The sequence below is a fragment of the Pediculus humanus genome, genomic scaffold (genome assembly GCF_000006295.1).
Source record: "Pediculus humanus corporis 1103172107879 genomic scaffold, whole genome shotgun sequence".
Classification (NCBI taxonomy): Eukaryota; Metazoa; Arthropoda; class Insecta; order Psocodea; family Pediculidae; genus Pediculus; species Pediculus humanus.
This window is the reverse complement of record NW_002987456.1, coordinates 120,243-139,581: the sequence shown is the minus strand read 5'-3', so window position 1 is coordinate 139,581 and position 19,339 is coordinate 120,243. Positions and strand designations below refer to the sequence as shown.

Sequence of the window (19,339 nt, the reverse complement as noted above, 5' to 3'; positions counted from 1 at the left end):
AAAATCATTCTGTTCTAAATTGTGGTACATTTACTAAATAATTATTCGCTTTTGGCTTTCTGATTTTCTATCATATGATGAAACAATTTCTGAAATAAAATAATAAGTTTTTATAATATAGTTTTGGAAATATTAATTTATTTTAGTATTTATAAATTATACAAATATGTAATCATGTGTATTTATGTGTATGTATGTGCAAATGTGATTTAACAAAATCATTTATGCTTAGCAAGCTTTTAAATTAATTGATAAAACTTTTTTTTTCCTAATTTAAAAAATACTCATCAAGAAGGTATAATAATTAAAGTACTAATCTTTAAAAGATATTGCACTATAATTATTTTTTTTCAGACATATATTTACTAGGAAATTTGAAAAAATACTAAAATAAATTTATGTTAAAATTCTATATGTTACTCACTCCTTTATTATGATGTTCAAAAATTGCATTTGCACCATTTTCGACAAGGGTTTCAAAAACGAAAGCCCCGGCCAATATGGTTAAAGTAAATGTTGAAGATCTTTTAAACAAAATGCGATAAAGGGATGCAGTAACAGACATTTTTAAAAAAAATTGAGACCAAAGTGAATCTTAAATAGAAAATGAAAAAATTTTAAATTGTTTCAAAACATTTGTATTTTATTTCTAAACTAATTTTAGTGAAAAAAAAAATTTCGCTATAAATTAATTTAAACGCTGTTTGTGGCGCGTTATTTACGTTAAAATTTAACTAATTGAATTAATATCAAATATTAATATGATATCAAATGTTTTTCAATTAACTAAATGTTAAGAATGTAACAATAATAGTTAAACTTTTATTTGTTTAAAGTCAAGTTTGTGTTGTAATGTTAAATAGCTTTTAAACTTTACATATTTAACAATGAATTCATTTCAAATTTCATTGTTTTTTTAATTGTGTATCAAATTTTTTTCCAATTTAATTTATTATTATTGTCAAGAAAAGGAATTTTAAATGAAAAGATTTAAACGGTTTCAAATGAAGGTTTATTTAAAAAATATGCTAAGCATTGATTGATCCTAAATCACAAAACTGAATTTTTAATTTTATCAGCGGAGATTTTAATATTTAACTTATTTCAACCTGTACAAAGTATTTAAAACTTATTATAAATGTAAATTAATAATTGTAAGATTTAATTTGAAAACTGAAAAAACAGTTTGTTATGTTTTATATATGTACAATTAAGAAATGGTTCTTCCAGATTGTTTTCGGTTGACATAATTTATAACTTATTCTAACTTTGGTTTCTACAATATATTTTTTGCAAGATTTAAACATGGCATCTGAGATTTTCTCAGACTTTGGGCAAAAACTGGCTGATTTAAATAGTTGGCAACTTGAACAACAACAAAAATTAAAAGAATTTCAAAAAACTCAAAGAGAACTTCTTAATTTTGGTAGTCATTCAATTTTAAAACCAATGAATCTTTCCATAGGTTTGTAATGTTATTTAATTAATGTTAATTTTTTTTTGATGCCTCTAGAATTATATTTATACATATATTGCATATGAATAACAGTGTAATTAATTAATTATATTTTACTGATTAAGTAATTTTTTATGTTTTTTTTTAGGTGAATGCAGTATAAACAACTTAAAAGAAAAAATTTTGAGAAAACAAACCGAAAAACATAGTGATGATGATATAAATGATGAATTGAGAAAAAGAACATGTGAATCTGAAAATGAATTAATGGAAAATAATTATAAAAATATTTATCCTGAATTTGAAAATATTGTACCAACTCGAAAGAATTTTTTAAGAAGAGGAGATGGTTTGGCTCGCTTCAGAATGACAATGGAAGATTTTAAAAGTTTACCTGAAATATATAAAGAAAAACGAGTTAAAACCCATTTAAATAAAAAGCCAAAAACGTGTAAAAGTATAAAAAATAAAAGACAAGATGAAAATCGTGGATTATCACAATCAGAAACATTGGCAAAGCCCTCAAACAATGTTAAACCTAAATGCATTTCTAAGCAATTAAGTTTGAAATCGAATAAAGAATTTCCAGTTAGTTCTAATAATATTTATTGCAAAGTGAAGGAAAAAAAACATTTTTTTCCAGACGCTTTAAAAAGTTTTAAAGAAACTTCAGATTATCCATTTCATTTTGAAAATATATTTAAAAAGGAGAGGCAAACACAGTTAAAAAAACTTGAGTCTCCTGCAATCTCTGATTTAGGCGATTTTGAAACAAAAAAAGATGAAAAAGAGTTAAAAGTTTTTGAAATATTAGAACAAAAAATTAATGATGATAGTTTTTGTTCATCTTCTTCGTTTGTGAATAAACTAATGGATCAATCGATTACTTCCATTCATCAAAAATCCAATGAAGAAAACATGAGTTTAAAAAAAAATATGCCATCCTCAGATTTTTTTTCTATCAACCCAATGGAAAAAAATGTATTAGATGAAATGAATGCTAGTCCCGATTGTGAAAAAAACAATTCAAGTTCAAATAAATTAGAGTCTATTGAAAATGATTTTTTTGAAAATACTGAAAGTAATTTAAAGCAATCTGATGATAAGAATAATTCTTTTCAATGCATGAAAGATCTGCCAAGTTTTTCAAATGATAGTAATTTTAATGAAGTTAAAGAAAAATCTACAGGGAGTAATCAAAAACCAATAATCAGTAATCAGAAAAGACTTCTTCAAGAATATGTGAAAAATTTTAAAAATTTAAAGTCTAAAATCAAAGACAACACTGGAAGTCAATTTGAATTTACCGAAAATGAAGTCAATAATGATAAAAGTAAAAAATTAATTGATCAAAACAAAATTGCAATGAAACTTAAACGCAAAGGTTTACAAGATAATGTGAAACCTTTAATGAATTGGGATTTTCCTCCGCGTAAAAAAACAATAAAACGAGTCGTGAAAAAACCCGCGGCAAAGCATTTTAAAACGGAAAAAACAAAATTTTCAAATAAAGAACAAACTGATAAAGTTGTTTTAAACAGTGCACTGCTAAGAGAACGTTTAGAAGAGCTTGAAAAGGAAATATTAATATTTCGAAAAGAAAATAGTAAATTTGAAAAATTACTTAAGGAATGTCAAGAAGAGAAACACAAGTTGATGAAAGAAAGGAAAGAATTTGAAAAGCAAATGGAAGAAGAAAGAAAAGCATTTGATATAAAAATGACGGAAGGCTATAAAAAATTACAAAAAGATCGAAATGTTTTTGAAACTTATTGCAAACAAAATAATTGTCGACCCAATAGACGAGAACGAGAGGAAATAATGCAATTGAAAAAAGATTTGGAAAAAATAAATAGTTTAGTATCAACTAAAGAATCTAGATGGGCCGCCTGCCAAGCTCGATTAAGAAATCAAATTAGAAGTTTAGAAAAGGAAAATAGTGAATTAAAAAATGAAAATGAAAATTTAAAAAAATTAAGTTCCAAAAGAATAGCTTATAATAGTGATAAAAAATTAAATGCAAAAATAATTCGCGCCGTCAATTCCGAACTAGAAAAATATAAACCATCGATAGGTAAAACTAAACTTTCGTCATGTTCGTGTTCAGCAAGAGAATCTGTTTCTTTAAAATCCAGACAATCATTGGAAACCGCACTTAGAAGAGTTAATAGTGCTCCAAACATAAAAAAACAATTTATTTTAGATAACAGCGACGATTCATCAAATCAACATTCTAGAAAAATTTTTTGTTCCATTTCTACGGATAGCGGTATTGAAACAAATAGATTTGACAACAAAACTTTACCCGAATCTGCCAATCCAAAGGATGGAAGACGGTTTTCAAATTTTGACCAAAAAGGTACGTTTTTAACGGTTTCTCTTTAGCATTAAAATATTTAAAATAAAATAACTTAGACTTCCTTAATTTAATTTATGGTAATTTTATTCGTTTTAATTAAATAATAATAATAATAATTATGTTTTTCAGATGCGGAAAAAGATTTTATTGAAACTTCTGAAGAAATAATAAGTATTTCTGATTACAAGAACTCAACGTTAAGGGAAGGAAAATCAAAAAAAAAACCTGATATTTCTTCGGTGCCATATTTTTTAAATGATAAAAAAGAAAATAAAAATTTTGAAAATAATTCCGAGTCGGTGAATTTTTCTCAAGATTCAGATGATACGAATGATGACCAGATAAATAATAATCCTTTGGAAATTAATAACCGTAAATAACTTTTTTTTTATATAAAAACAAAAAATGATTTGAAATCAGTAATATATTATTATTATTATTTTTAATTACAGGACGTACAGGACGTGGAAATAAAGAAAATGTTTCCATGTGGGATTCAGATTTTATTTCCGAACTACCTACTACTGAACGTGGAATATATACAAAAGAAAGAATTTTGGACGATGGTACAAAAGAAATTGTTTATTCGAATGGTAACATAAAAAAAATATCACCTAACCAAGATGTTATTAAAATTATATATTATAATGGTGATGTAAAAGAAACTAATGTTAAAGATGGTTGTGAAAAATATTATTATTTTGAAACTCAAACTTGGCATACGACTTACAAGGATGGAATGGAAGTTTTCGAATTCCCTTCGTAAGTTGTTAACCTTTTTTAATTCTCCCATAAATTAAATTGTATAATTTTTTATAAAAAATTAAATTTTTTTTTTTGATATAAACTAAAAAATTACAATGTGTTTCCTCTTAGTTTAAATGTTATACTTTTATACATTTGTATATTGATGAAAAGAGAAATGTAAAATTACTATTAATGGATAATTTTTACTGATTTTTTTTTTTTTTTTAGTGGTCAAACCGAAAGACGTTACCCTGACGGTTCGACAGAAATATCATTTCCAAACGGTTGTGTTCGTTTTTGTGATTCTACTGGAAAAGATGAATGGAGATTCTTAGACGGTACAGTAATAAAAACTGATGAAACGGGTCATAAAACGTTAATTATGCCCAACGGGCAAAAAGAAATACATACTGAAAATTTTAAGGTTTGAAAATAATTTTTTTTTATTTATTTATTGACTTTTTCGTTTATGACTTCATTTATTTTATGTAGTTTTCAATTTCAATTTTCATTCGAGTGTTGTTTTAATAAATTCTTTGGGCCCTTGAATGGGGGTCTCTGAAATTCTCCATGCGAAAATTATTATTTGTGAACGTGAAGACGACGACGACGACGACGACGACGACGACGACTTACTGGAATTGACTTAATGATGTGCAAAAAGTTCATCGGGGGTTTCGTTACTTGAAGTTCTAGACAGTTGAACTTTGATCTGCGTCGTCATTGAATGTATTTCTTACATATTGTAAAACATGATTCGCAAACTCCATACTTATGTCTGTGAATAAATTGACGAGTTTTAAGAACCTAACCCTTGGGCCTATAATTTTACTTTGCTTTCCCCCATAAGGGTGGTGTATGAGTCTGGGTTTTGAATCGAGACGTACCTGGGGTTTTAAAAAAATTTGTATACGTACTCACGATGACATAAATTTTATGGCATTTAAAAAAAAAATGTTTTTATTGTTAACAATTGAAAACTGTTACGTACGTTGATGTCATTGTTCTTTTAAGCCACAAATGGGTTTGGTACTGTCTTGTGACATTTTATATTGTAGTTGATATGAGTGTTGGTATTTCAATTGAATGAAACGTTGTGAAAAATCGTACAGGGGGAGGATCGTATACGATATATTTGTTTTTATATTAAAAAAATACTTTTTCAAATTAGGTACAAAAAAGTATCAGGAAGGTTTTGTAGTAAAGAATTCATGTAACAATTTTTCCCAATAGATATAAAGTTTAATAAATGATGAACAAATTAAACCTTGTATATTTTTTTTTTTTTTTTTTTCACGAATTTTCATTCTTGCTGATGATTGAACCCAGTGGATTTTTTTTTTTTTTATATCTGCCTTCTGTAGTTTGTACAGGTCGCGTGCTGAACACCTTATGCCTTACAAAAAAAAAAAAAAAAAACGTGATTAGAATATTTGGGTTCAAACATTGTCTAGTCGTGCGTGGAAAAGCCTTGTTTTTGCTTTTTTTTTTTTTTAGTCTGTAGTTTTAATTTTTAGAGGTTAAGGTAGTAATAGATGTAAACGATTATGCTTCTTTTTTATATAAAACGTAAATTTTTTCTCCAGCGACGAGAATACCCCGATGGAACAGTTAAAATACTTTATTCGGATGGTGTTCAAGAGACTAGATACTCATCTGGAAGGATACGATTAAAAGATAAAGATGGAAATTTAGTTATGGATTCCGGAGGAGTTTGATTTGGAAAATACAAAAAAAATAATTAATTTTTATAAATATATATTTATTTAAAATGTATTATAATAAAAAAAAAAAAGATATAAAAATTGAAAATTTTTTCATTTATTATTAATTAAGTATTAAAAAAAAGAAAATGATAAAAAAATAAAATTTATTTATTTATTTATTTTAAATGAAAGTTTAGAGAATTTAAATTATTATTATTATTATTATTATTATATATCAGAAAAAAAAAACAAAAAGTTTTGTAATTTAAATTTAACAATAGAAAATATTTTTTGTGTAAAATAATTACATAATATTATTTAATTATAATAAAACGCCTTAAAAATTTGACATTTTAAAACATCGACTTTCCTTTCAATGAGTGAGTAATAAATAAAAAAATTTTTTTCTTTTTTTTTTCTTTTGTTAAATGAAATCGAATATTTTTACTTATTTATTTATTTATTTAAAACGTTAAATAAAAATTTAAACTTTATTAATTATAAAAAAAAATTTTGTAACTTTTATAGTGCAATAACCATAATCAAATTGAATTAAATTTAATAATACAGTAATAATATTAATAATTTTATTTAATATAAAATAAAAGGCAAATTAATTATTGTTTTAAAAATTTATTATTATTATTATTCAACTATTTTTTAAAAAGTTTAAAGAATTTCGAGATAAAAACTTATTTAAATTTATTGAAGTAACAAGTAAATAAATAAAAATAATAATAAATAACTTTTTTTTATTTAAAAATAATTACACGTCGACTTGCTCATAAAATTTTTATCGAATCAAGTAATAATAATAATAATAATAATAATAATAATAATTTTTTTAATCATGTTTTATTTAGCGAATATAAAAATGATTTTCTACGTGAAATTCTCGTCGGGAAAATTTTCATTTCTTTTCATTTAAATTGTTTGTATTTAATTTTTGTTTTTCTTATTAAGGAAAAAACATTCGAATTTTCCTCTCTCTCTCTCTCTCCCCCCCCTCCCCTCTCTGAAAAAAATTAAAATTAAATTCTTATCAAAAAGGTCATTTTATTAAATTTTAATTTATACAAATTTCATTAAAAAAAAAAGGAAAAATGTCAACAAAATTTTTATGTGTTTTCTTGCTTTGAACTTTTTTTATTAATTTTGTGTAAGACGATGATAATGATGATGATGATGATGATGATGATGATGATGATGAAAATTTTGTTTTTTTTTACCTTTTTTTGCTTTTTTGCTTTGCTAATCTAATAATTTATTAAGGAAAACAAGTTTATAATTTCAAACGAAATGATTGATTTTTTTTTTTTTTTAAAAGAAATAAAAAGTTGAAAGTTATTTTTTAATACAAACTTACATACATACATATATACATAAATTAAATTAATTTTTGGTTAATAATGTTTTAAAAAAAAAAAAACAATGTTTGACTTACAAAAAAAAAAAATAAAATTTTTTCCTTCACCTTCAACATTTTTAATTTAATAAAAAAAAAAAAAAAAAAAGTTTGGGGTTCAAGGAAGACGAGATAATAATAATTTTTTAATCTTTATTCTCAAACCTGGAAAATAGAAAGAAAAACAAAAAAAAAAAAAATTGACCAATTATATTTTGAATATTTTGATTGATTGATTGATTGATTGAATTGAATATTTTAAATAGTAAATAATAATAATAATATTTAAAAGAAATGAATTGTGATGGAAGGACTTTTATTTAAAAAAAAAAAAAAAGTTTTTTTAAATTACCACCCATTATATTCAGGGATTATTATTTATTACTCATGATGATGAGAGTACCTGAAATAATAATAATAATAATTGGTTAAACTCTGACAAACAAATAAAAACTTGTCACGATTGTAATAATAATAATAATATTCGCAAAAACAACTTTAAAAAAAAAAAAACCTTTTTTTGATTATTACTAATTTTTTATATATATATTATTTGATATGTAGGATGATGATAATGATGATGATATTAAACCCTTTATAATAATGTAATAAATAAAAAAAATTTAAGAGAGTGTTAAAAAAGAAAAAATAATAATAATAATTTTAAATGAAATTAAAATAAATAACCTAAAACCTCCTCCTCCTCATCTTCATCCACTCCGTTCAACCTTGTTTGCTTCCAGCCAAACCTGAACTATTACCTTTGGCCTTGGTATTTTCCTCATAACAACATTTTATATTGCTCAATTATTTTTTTTTTATGTTAATTTTTTTTTAAATTTCAATCAGTTCATGTTTTTAAAAAAAAAAAAAAAATTTTTTTTATACGTTAAATCGTTTTAAAAAAAAAATTTTCCAGGTATTTTAATTTCCAATGACAAAAAAAAAAAAAAAAACTTTTTCGTCGGGTTCTTCTTTTTCATTTCCGTTATGCAATACTTAAAAAAAAAATATTCTCATGGTTTTTTTTTTTTATACCCAATTTCAAAATTTCTTAAAAAAAGTTTTTTTCTATTAAGGAAAAATGAGGAAAAATCAAAGGAAAAAACCGACATTTTATATTTTTATTTTTTTTTCATCGATTACAAATGATGATGAATTTTTTTTTTTTTTATATTTATTTGATTTGTTTTTGTTGTTGTTTATGCGTGTTTTTCGTATATGGCAGAACATAAATTACCTGATTTAAAAAAAAAAAAAAGAAAAATCGAGAGGGAGTTTTTTTATATGTAGGTGAAAAAAAACCTTGGCCTCTTCGGCAAACAACTGACTTCTACCTTGCGTTGGACCTGAAATTTCCGCAATGCGTTTTAATTCAATCAAGGAGTGGCCCAAAAGAATTCAAGATGATCTTCTCGATTCAGTAATTTATTACATAACAAAAAAAAAAAAAAATGAAAAAAAAAGGAAAATTTTTATTATGTTCTCTAATAATAAATTTCAAAATCAAAAAAAAAAAAAAAATTATTTTTTCAACTCGACCGTGTGTCACCATTTTTCATCATCATCATCAATATCATCATCATTATTATTATAAATAACTGTTAAATAATAATTATTTTATTATTAGCATGTGTCAATGTGTCACGCCTATTTTTTTTATTAAACATTTAAAAAAAAGCTTTGAATCCTGGATTGTTACGCCTTTTTTTTAAAATTTTTTTTTGTTAATTTTTCCAAAATAAACAAAAAAAATTAAGGAACAAGTACAAACAAACAAACAAACAAAAACAATTGTTATCAAATTTGAATGTTAGTGTGACAAAAAAAAACTTTTTTTTAATTCGCAGGTTATAGTTTTTTTTTTTTTATGTAATAATACTAATAATAAAAAAAAAAAAATGTAGGCAAAAAAAAAGAGAAAAAAAAAAAAAAATTGCTCTTTGCCATTGATCAGGTCATCAAACTAATAACTTTTAACATTATTTTAATGTTTATAAAAAAAAAAAAGAATTTATTACCAATAAATATTTAACTTACCTATTATGAATTATTTTTTAATAATTCTAGGATAGAATACGATATTCTATATAAAGTAAAATTTTAAACGAAATACATTTAGTGTATTCACTGGAGTTTGATAATTAATCATCTAAAAAAAAAAAAAAATTTTATTTTTATCAATATGAAAGTTATCGTAAGTTTTTTTAAAAAAAAAATACGTAAACATCCGAAAAAATTTTTTTTGTTTTGTTTTTTCAAAAAAATAATTATTATTATTATTAGAATAGGTTTCTTTATATATAAGAAAAAACAAATGCCTTTTCATTTATTTAATTCAAAATTGCCTTTTTTTTTGTTATTGAGATTTATTTTAAATTTTTCTAACGTGTAAAACCTTTTTTTTTTTTTTTTTTTTATTTAAAGGTATTCTTATCAGTTATCCTGGCTTCGGCACTTTGTGCACCGCAAAGAAATCCACAAAGCGAAGTCCCCATTTTGAGATACGAAAACTCCGTGAATCACGATGGCAGTTACAAATGGAGGTAAATTTATTATAATAATTAATTTAACGTGATCGCTCCTTATCTTATCGCGATTATCGATAATAATAATAATGATTTTAGTTATGAGTCTGGAGACGGTACTCAAGCGGAAGAACAAGGACAATTGAAAAACGCTGGAAATCCAGATTTGGAAGCTCAAGTAGCTCAAGGTCAAGTTTCATTTACTTCTCCCGAAGGAGTTCCCGTTAGGCTCACTTACATTGCTGACGAAAATGGTTTCCAACCACAGGGTGATCATTTGCCAACCCCACCACCAATCCCTCCAGAAATATTGAAAGCTTTGGAATACATAAGAGCAAATCCACAACCTGAAGAAGGTGGTCCAGTCAGACAACCAAACAGATTCGGTTAAATTAATTAAAAATCGAGTTTTTATCATCATTATTAATAATAACAACAGTCTGCCATATTTCTAGTGTTTCAATATTTCATATTGTAATGTGATTTTACAAAAAAAAAAATCATTATTAAAATTTTTCTTCTTTTTTTTAAAAAAAAATTTTTTTTTGTTTTTTTTTTCATTTTTTTATTTCAAAAAAAAAAAAAATTAAAAATTTGCAATTTGAGCAAATCTTTACAACAACACGAATTTTTGCTTTTTCCGTTATTGAAAAAATAAAAAATTTCCGTTGAATTTTGTCGTTGGATTCATAGAGTGTATAAACAAACGATTGCTAATAATAAATTAACGGAAAAAATAAAGTTTTTTTAAATGGATAACTTAATGATAAAAGAAAACAATTTCAATAACGGAAAACAATAATTATTACGTGGAAAAAAAGAAAAAAATATTATAAATGAAATCAAGAACATAAAAATAAATTAAAGATTAATTTAATATTATTTAATAGAACGTGCATCTCTATGACATCTCTGTCTAGAGACACGTCGTTTTTTTTTTTATTAACATTATTAAATGTCACACAACTCAATAAAGAAAAGATGGCAGACGACTTTCGGTTATATATAATAAATTTCTCGCCCCCCTCCCCCCTTGTATCGATTATTAAAATAAAAAGATGAAAATTTTTATTATATTTATTGTTAAAAAGAAGAATAATTTTTATTTTGTTTCACGAAAAGACTGAACTTGTTCTGCTATAAGTATTATTTTCCCCCTCCCCCTATTTCTCTCTCTCTCTCTCGAGTACTTGGTAATTCATTAACGATAAATAATAAAATAATGAAAATAAAAGTGTTAATAAATTATTTAAGTATCAGGACAATAATAATGTTTGGTAAAATTTTTGGTTATTGGTGAACTTTTGGAGACATTTAACAGGAATTTTCACCAAAGATGGCGGCGTCGACGACGACAACGACGACGCATCTTTTTTAACTGTTTTTCGAAAAAAAACCCAAGGCAAACCAGATTTGATTCGTACGAATAAATTTACGATTTTTTATTTTTATTTCTTCGACTGTAAAAAAAAAAAAAATTTTCCTTTTAAATAACATTTAAATGAAAAATGAAAAAAAAAAAAAAAAAGATTCTATGGATGTGAGGTTTTCCCATAACACATTATTAGCTCATAATCAAAGAAAAAAAAAAATTGTTTTTTTTTTTTTTTAAACCGCCTTAATTTTTTATTTAATATTAATAACCGACTGAACTTTTTTTATTATTTTCTACGCATTTTATATAAAAAAAATTTACTCATCAAAATGTTTTTTTTTTTTTTTTTTTTTTTATAATTTACGGCAGGCGAGCGACTTTAAAAATTTTTTAAATGTCATTCTCAAACAGGATCTAGTACAATTTTAAACCGGTCAGTTTTATATATACAGAGTGTTCCATGAAATTTATTAATAAATGTCATTTCAATTTTTTTTTTTTTTTTTTTTTTTACAAAAAATCCCTTTTTCGAGAAGGGAATTTTTTTATCTGTAATTATCCTCGTTTAAATAAAATATTTAATTGCTGTATGAGGGGGAGGAAGGGGGGTAATTATTTTTACCCTTTAAAAAAAACCAAAAAATTCCAGGTATCGTTCCAGAAAAAAATTTGATTGCTTCAAATTTCCACCGGAGGACGCGAAGAGCCTAATTATAGACTATAATTGATAGAGTAGAGAATAAACACAACGTATAAGATTTGAACGAACGATTTCATATCCGGGAAATTTAAGAAAGGACTTTTCCGGGATGAAATGTCTTCCTGTCACTAATATTATATAGAGGTATAGGGGTATCGAATCAGCATGCTGTCGTGAGATAACTGTCAGCTAATAATAACGGCCAATCCACTGCAGGATTTTTAATGTAAGATCAAAATATTTTTTTTGTTGACCATTTGAAAAAATAAATGTCATTGTATAAATTTAAAAAAATTTTTTAACGAACACCCTGTGAATGTAAAGTCCTATTTAACGGAGACAGCTTAACCGGGTGATAAAACTAAATTGTTTATAGATTAACCCAAATCAGGATTTTTTCAAATCCTGAGTTGTCTTGTTTTAATTACGTTATTATTAAATAATATATATGTGAAAATATAATTAAATTTATAATTTGAATTCAATTAACAATCAGTCAATCTCATCAAATTTTTGGCTGTCGGAATTAAAAAATTACCATAAAAAAAAAAAAACTGTTGGGGTACACGTTGTTAAACCTTAATCTTTAACTCCCCCGAAAACAAACAAATTCTTTTCTGAGTAAAATTCTTCTTCGATCTGTTAAATCCTGCATGTTTATATCAATACCCGAAAAGTGGATTAACGTCCAAAGAAAATTTACCATTAAAATTAATATAAAAAAAATTAGATTAATCAATTGTTCATCCTTTTTTATTCTTGAACCTGAAAAAAAAAAAAATTGAAAAAAAATTAAAGCTCTTAAAAAAAATGTCCTTTCAAATCCTGCTTCATGTCGATTAACTCATTAATTAACTCATTTAAAAAAATTTCCCCCTAAAATCCTGTAATTTTTGTCATCATCCTGTAAAAAAAAAAATAAAAATTAATTTTGATAATTGTGCGAATGGAAAAGACAAAAAGACGGAAAAAAACAAATCGATAAATTGAATTTGAAAAAAAAAAAAAAATGATACATCTTACCTTGAAGATGACCAAATAATGACCGATAAAAGAGCAAAGGATGGGTGTATTTGAGATTTTCATAATTTTGCAAATATCCAAATAAACTGGAATAAACCTGGCCCCGTATAAATGACAACATGTTGTAACAATATTGTCCACTTGCGTGTCGCCAACAAGACAGACCGCCTCATTGGATTACATCATGTTTAAATGGGTAAGATATACAGAGATAAATCTTTGAAAAAAAAAAAAACCTTTTCTTAAATTTTTTTTTTTTTGAAAATCTAAAGTTTTTCGTGATAAAGAATTATGTGGGAAAAAAAAAAAATTTTTTTTTCGAATTGTTTTTTGCAGACATGCCTTTTGGCAGTTTTAGCTGCTGTTGCGGCTAAGCCTCAATATACTCTTTCTGGTACCCCCCTCGGTTCGCTCGGCGGATTCGGTTCCGTTTCGACTTTACCTCCTCTGGGTGTTTCTCGACTTGGTGGCTCTTCGCTTTCTTCATTTCCACTTGGTGGTCAACTTAGTGGACTTCAACCTCTCTCCGGTGGAGTAAAAGTTGTTGGAATTGAAAGAATTTCCGACTCCGGTCTCGGATTTTCAGGATCTTCCCTTTCTGGAGTTCCTGGATCCAGTGTTTCCGGATTCGGAGGCTCTGTTCTTTCCGGTGGTAGCTCTGTTCTCTCCGGCGGAGGCTCTGTTCTCTCCGGTGGAAGCGGACCTTTAGGTGTTAAGCTTTTGAGCGTTCAAAGAATCCCCGACAGCGCTTTGGGACTCTCTGGTGGCAGCCTTTCCGGATCCGGACTTTCTGGTGCCAGCTTGAGCGGTGCCGGACTTTCGGGTGCTAGCTTGAGCGGTGCCGGACTTTCCGGAGCCAGTTTGAGCGGCAGCGGACTTTCCGGAGCCAGTTTGAGCGGTGGATTATCTGGAGCTGATCTTGCCAGCGCCGGACTCTCTGGTGCTAACTTGCAACAATTGGCCGGCTTGGGAGGCACTGTAACCAAAATCGAACGAATCTCTAGCTCTGGAGTTTCTAGCGGTGATGTTTCCAACCAATTGCCACTTTCGACTCTTCAACAAATTTTGAAAAAAACTGAAACTACACAAGTAAGCGGCCAACAATTGAGCGGACCCACTGTACAAGTCGGTGCTCCTCGTGTTACGCAAGTAACAAGATTGGATGGTCAATCTTCAACCACGACTAGCCCGCTTGCTCCAGTCTCGGTCACCACTCAAAGAGTTTCAGAAGGTAAATGAAGTTTTAATTAAATTTCAAAAAATTCAATGAGATTTTAAAATTCGATTTCTCATGTATTTGAATTCGTGGGTCGATAGGAACTTTTGGCAGCACTTCGACTACTTCTCAACCAACCACTTTCTCGACACAATCTGGTAGCTTTGGAGGACAAGCTTCTGGTTTCGGATTGAAAACCACTCAAAGCGGTTCTGGAGCTTCTTTAAGTGGCCAAAAAGCAGTTGGCGCTCAAGGAGGATTCGGATCTGGAGGTAACAGTTTCTCAGTCACCACCACCAGAACTTCCACATCTTTCGGAAACCAAGGATTGACTGGTTCCCAAGGATTGACTGGTTCCCAAGGATTCCAAGCCGGAGCTCAAGGAGCCCAAGGATTTGGAGCAAATGCCAACCGCCTTGCAGTTACCACTAGCAAAACATCTACCTTCAAAAGTCAAGAACTCGCTGGATCTGGACTCGGAACTGGATTTGGAGCCGGAACTGGACTTGGAGCCGGATCTGGACTTGGAGCCGGATCTGGACTTGGAGCTGGATCTGGATTCGGAGCCGGAGCTCAAGGAGCCCAAGGATTTGGAGCAAATGCCAACCGCCTTGCAGTTACCACTAGCAAAACATCTACCTTCAAAAGTCAAGAACTCACTGGATCTGGACTCGGAACTGGATTTGGAGCCGGAGCCGGAACTGGACTTGGAGCCGGATCTGGACTTGGAGCTGGATCTGGATTCGGAGCCGGAGCTCAAGGAAGTAGAACCGGTACCACTTCTGGTTTTGGAACCACCACTGTATTCGGAAAAGCCGTTAAAAAATTCCCATTGGGTACCAGCGGTGGATCCATCACCACAACTGAATCTGCTTACGTCACAAAACAAGGATTCGGACAAAACACAGCTGGAGCATTGGGACAAGGAGGATTGGGAGGATTAGGAGGACTCGGAGGACTCGGAGGTTCAGCCGGCTCACTTCAAAGCTCTAAAACTCAACAAAGCGAATTCGTCAGAGGACAATCGACCACCAGCAACTTCGGAGCTCAAGGAGCATCCCTTGGAGCCCAAGGCGCCTTGGGAGGAGTCGGAGGAGTGAAAAAAACTTTCACTCGCGTTCAAGAATCTTACAGCACCAGCGGACAATCCCAAGGTCTCGGAGCTCAAGTTCCCGCTCTTCAATCTGGAACCGGTTCTCTCCAAAACACAAGAACTCAACAAAGCGAATTTGTCAGAGGACAATCCACCACCAGTAACTTCGGAGCTCAAGGAGCTACTCTCGGAGTTCCAGGTGCTTTGGGAGGAGTCGGAGGATTGGAAAAAACTTTCACTCGCGTCCAAGAATCTTACAGCACCAGCGGACAATCCCAAGGTCTCGGAGCTCAAGTTCCCGCTCTTCAATCTGGAACCGGTTCTCTCCAAAACACAAGAACTCAACAAAGCGAATTCGTCAGAGGACAATCCACCACTAGCAACTTCGGAGCTCAAGGAGCAACTCTCGGAGGTGCTCTTCCAGGTGCCTTAGGAGGAGCCGGAGGTGTACAAAAAACTGTCTCCAGAGTTCAAGAATCATTCAGCACGACAGGTCAACCTCTCGGTGTCACCTTCCCATTCCAACAAGGTGTTACAACTCCATCATCTGTTTCTTCATCCAACAGCGCTTTCTCGAAAAGCCAAGAAAGTAGTTCCTTATTAAATGTTCAAGTAAGAGCAATTAAATTTTAATTCTTTTAAATGAGCAACATTATGTTTGCGTATGGGTGTTGCAGATTAACGCATTGTGGAGCAAAGTATTAAATGTTTTTTTTTTTATTAGGGATCAGGACTTTTGGGAGCTGACGGAGTTAGAGTTACCGGAGGTGTAACCAACCCAGTAGTCTCCCAAAAGCAAGTAACGACAACTTACACTTCTGAAGCCACTCCTTTCGGCGGATTGACCGGATTAGGAGGAGCTACAAACAGTGGAAGAGTAACAAACTTCAAAAAAACCACCACTCAATTCGGTAGTACTTTGGGCTCTGGTTTGCAAGGAGGAAGCGGATTATACCAATCTGGATCCGAAGGCAATTACTCCATTCTTAAACAACTTCAAGACTTGCAAGCGAACGGTTATCAATACACGTAAGTCCACGTGGAAAAAAACAAAAAAAAATTCCATGACGTCATTTTATTTTTAGTTTTTTTTTCACGATCGATCTTCTTCTTCTTTTTTTACTAATGAATTTTTTTTTTTTTTTCATTCCAACAGATTTGAAACCGAAAACGGTATCCAAGCTCAAGAAAGCGGAGAAATAAAACCTGAAGTTATGGAATTGGGAACCGTAACTGGATCCTACTCTTACACTGCTCCAGACGGACAAAAAATCACCGTAAATTACGTTGCCGATGAAAACGGTGAGTACATATATATACATTATTTAAAAAAAAAAAAAAGGAAAAAGAAAGAAATGGAATTTTTTTACAACGGGATGATTTAATTTTAAATTATAGGTTTCCGTGCTGTTGGGGATCACATTCCAAAAACTCCAGAACACGTTTTGAAAACATTGGAATATCTTGCACAATTCCCACACTAAAAAATAAATAAATAAATAATAAAATTTCATTTAAAAAATTTTTTTTTGTTTGTTGTAAAAATTAATTAGTGTTTAAGTAGTAGAATAACAAAAAGAAAAAAAAAAGGATAAGAACAACCACAACAACAACAACAATCACAACACTTGAATGTCTTATTGACATTGAATGAAAATAAAAAAAAAAAAAGTAGTTGTAATAAAAATTTTTCTATTTGATTCATTAAAAATGAAAAAGTTTTAATAAAAATAAAAATAAATAAATAAAACATTAATAAAAAAAATTTAAATTTTTTTTGTCTTTTTTTTTTTTTTTGTTTGTTTGTAATTGTAAAAAAAATAAAAATAAAAGTCATTTAATAATAAATTCAACACTTTTTTTTTTTACACGAGTAACGGCCCGATTTGATGTCGCTGGAATATTAATAATAATAATAATAATAATAATAATAATAATAATACATAATGTATATTATCGGGCCTTTTTCGGGATAAAAAATTTTTTTTAAAAGATTCTTTAATAATATTTGAATGATTTAAATTGAAACTTGCTTCTACTACTACTCATATGTATCCTAACAGGATTTATTATTATTAATACGATATTCGTGAAAGATAAACATAGGAGTTATTTGTTTTTTTATATTTTTTTTTTTTGACTGTTTTCATCCACGTGTCGAAAAAATTTTCTTTAGGGCTGGGTTTCGGGGGGGGGGGGGGGAAAAAAGAAAATTTTCAGGGGGATCGACGTACGTTAAAATTTATTTTACTTATATGTATCCATTATTTTTATTATTATCATTATCACAAGCAGAGAGAGAGAGAGAGAATATATTACGAATAATAATATTAAAAAAAAAGATTTTTTTTCACAATTTTTTTTACCTTAAATAAATAAATATAAAAATAAATCCTTTGTGATTAAATATCTCTCTAAAATTTTATTTATTTATTTTATTTCTCGTATTTTTAAACAAAAAATAAATAAATAAATAATTTATTATATATTTATTTTATTAAATAAATCCCCCGAAAAAAAAATTAAGAAAATTTTTTTTTTCCAATGTTTGTTTACACGTGAACACTTTTAAACGATGAATGAAATAAATTTCATGTAATTTTTCCTTTTTTATATATTTTTTTTTTTTATACTTTTTCATTTTATTTGAAAAGCCTTGATTATTGCAATTGTTTTTTTTTTTTTTTTTTTTTTTTTTAGGTACGCTTCATTTTATAAGTAAGTAACAAGCGATTTATGGTGACCTATAGACACCGGCTACCATCATTACCATTACTAAATACCAAGGTTTACGCAACCTTTCCATACATACTTTTTTTTTTTTTTTACATTTTTTTTTTTTTTTTTTTTGTTTGAAAAGAAAAAAAAAAATTGTAATGAAATTTAATGATAGTTTAACAATTACTATGAAAATTTTTTTTTATTATTTCACAATATTGAAAAGAAAAATAATAAAATAATAAAATGATGATGATGATAATTTTGTTGTTGTTGGTATTAATTCTTGACATCTGTCGTTTTTTTTTTTTTTTAAATATAGAGAATTCACGAACCGATAATAAATAAATAAATAAAGTAAAACAATAGGTAATAATAATAATAATAATAATAATAATAATACGGTTATATTGTTTACCGTAATTAAAATACCTCCTAATAAATTATACTTAAAATTTTCATATTTACTACCATTTAAAATTACGTAATTTTTTTAGGTTACGTGTTTTTGTCATAAACAATAATTGATTTTCCTCTCGTATTTTAAAATGTATAATAATAATAATAATAATAATGATGATGACAATTTTTCACGTGTTGTCGTACGTATTTTATTCCTGGCAATAAATAAAAATTTAAATTTGTAAAAATAAAAAAAAATTTACCATTTAAAACGTCATATAGTTTTTTTTTCTATAAAATAGTAAGATTACAACGGTGAAGGCTCCACCTGGTATCACTGCGGCATTGAACCCTTCTTCTGATGATGATGATGATGATGATGATGATAATGATGATGATTCAGTACCGAGGGCATTAAGAAACGGTAAGAACGTTAAGATAATTATGAGAATCTTCGATTAATACCTCTCTCTTTTCACTGCATCCATTGCCTGATTAATTCTCTATATAAACAAATTACAACTTATTAGATGCACATATTTTAGCTACAGAGTGAGAATCACTTGTAGGCGTTTTGAATTTTTCAAAAAAAAACACAAAAATCAAAAAAA

The 19,339-nt window shown here is 28.1% G+C and overlaps 4 protein-coding genes across 4 annotated transcripts; 3 read left to right on the top strand and 1 right to left on the bottom strand.

Annotated features, from left to right (window-relative positions):
- Positions 1-340: 340 nt before the first annotated feature.
- On the bottom strand, positions 341-565 carry Phum_PHUM392790 (ubiquinol-cytochrome c reductase complex 7.2 kDa protein, putative; the record flags this gene model as incomplete). The annotated part of the gene is made up of 2 exons (XM_002428560.1): positions 341-385; positions 425-565. 2 exons carry the CDS (start codon positions 563-565, stop codon positions 341-343), a joined length of 186 nt encoding a protein of 61 aa, XP_002428605.1.
- A 740-nt stretch (positions 566-1,305) lies between these two features.
- On the top strand, positions 1,306-6,280 carry Phum_PHUM392780 (uncharacterized protein; the record flags this gene model as incomplete). Its single annotated transcript, XM_002428559.1, has 5 exons — positions 1,306-1,465; positions 1,632-3,815; positions 4,277-4,577; positions 4,791-4,986; positions 6,149-6,280. 5 exons carry the CDS (start codon positions 1,306-1,308, stop codon positions 6,278-6,280), a joined length of 2,973 nt encoding a protein of 990 aa, XP_002428604.1.
- Positions 6,281-9,858: 3,578 nt separating this feature from the next.
- Phum_PHUM392770 (Endocuticle structural glycoprotein SgAbd-8, putative) lies at positions 9,859-10,592 on the top strand (the record flags this gene model as incomplete). Its single annotated transcript, XM_002428558.1, has 3 exons — positions 9,859-9,870; positions 10,101-10,219; positions 10,301-10,592. 3 exons carry the CDS (start codon positions 9,859-9,861, stop codon positions 10,590-10,592), a joined length of 423 nt encoding a protein of 140 aa, XP_002428603.1.
- A 2,891-nt stretch (positions 10,593-13,483) lies between these two features.
- Phum_PHUM392760 (uncharacterized protein) lies at positions 13,484-17,203 on the top strand (the record flags this gene model as incomplete). Its single annotated transcript, XM_002428557.1, has 7 exons — positions 13,484-13,495; positions 13,636-14,530; positions 14,617-16,220; positions 16,333-16,637; positions 16,765-16,910; positions 17,007-17,050; positions 17,162-17,203. The coding sequence occupies 7 exons, from the start codon at positions 13,484-13,486 to the stop codon at positions 17,201-17,203; spliced, it is 3,048 nt and encodes a 1,015-aa protein (XP_002428602.1).
- Positions 17,204-19,339: the final 2,136 nt, after the last annotated feature.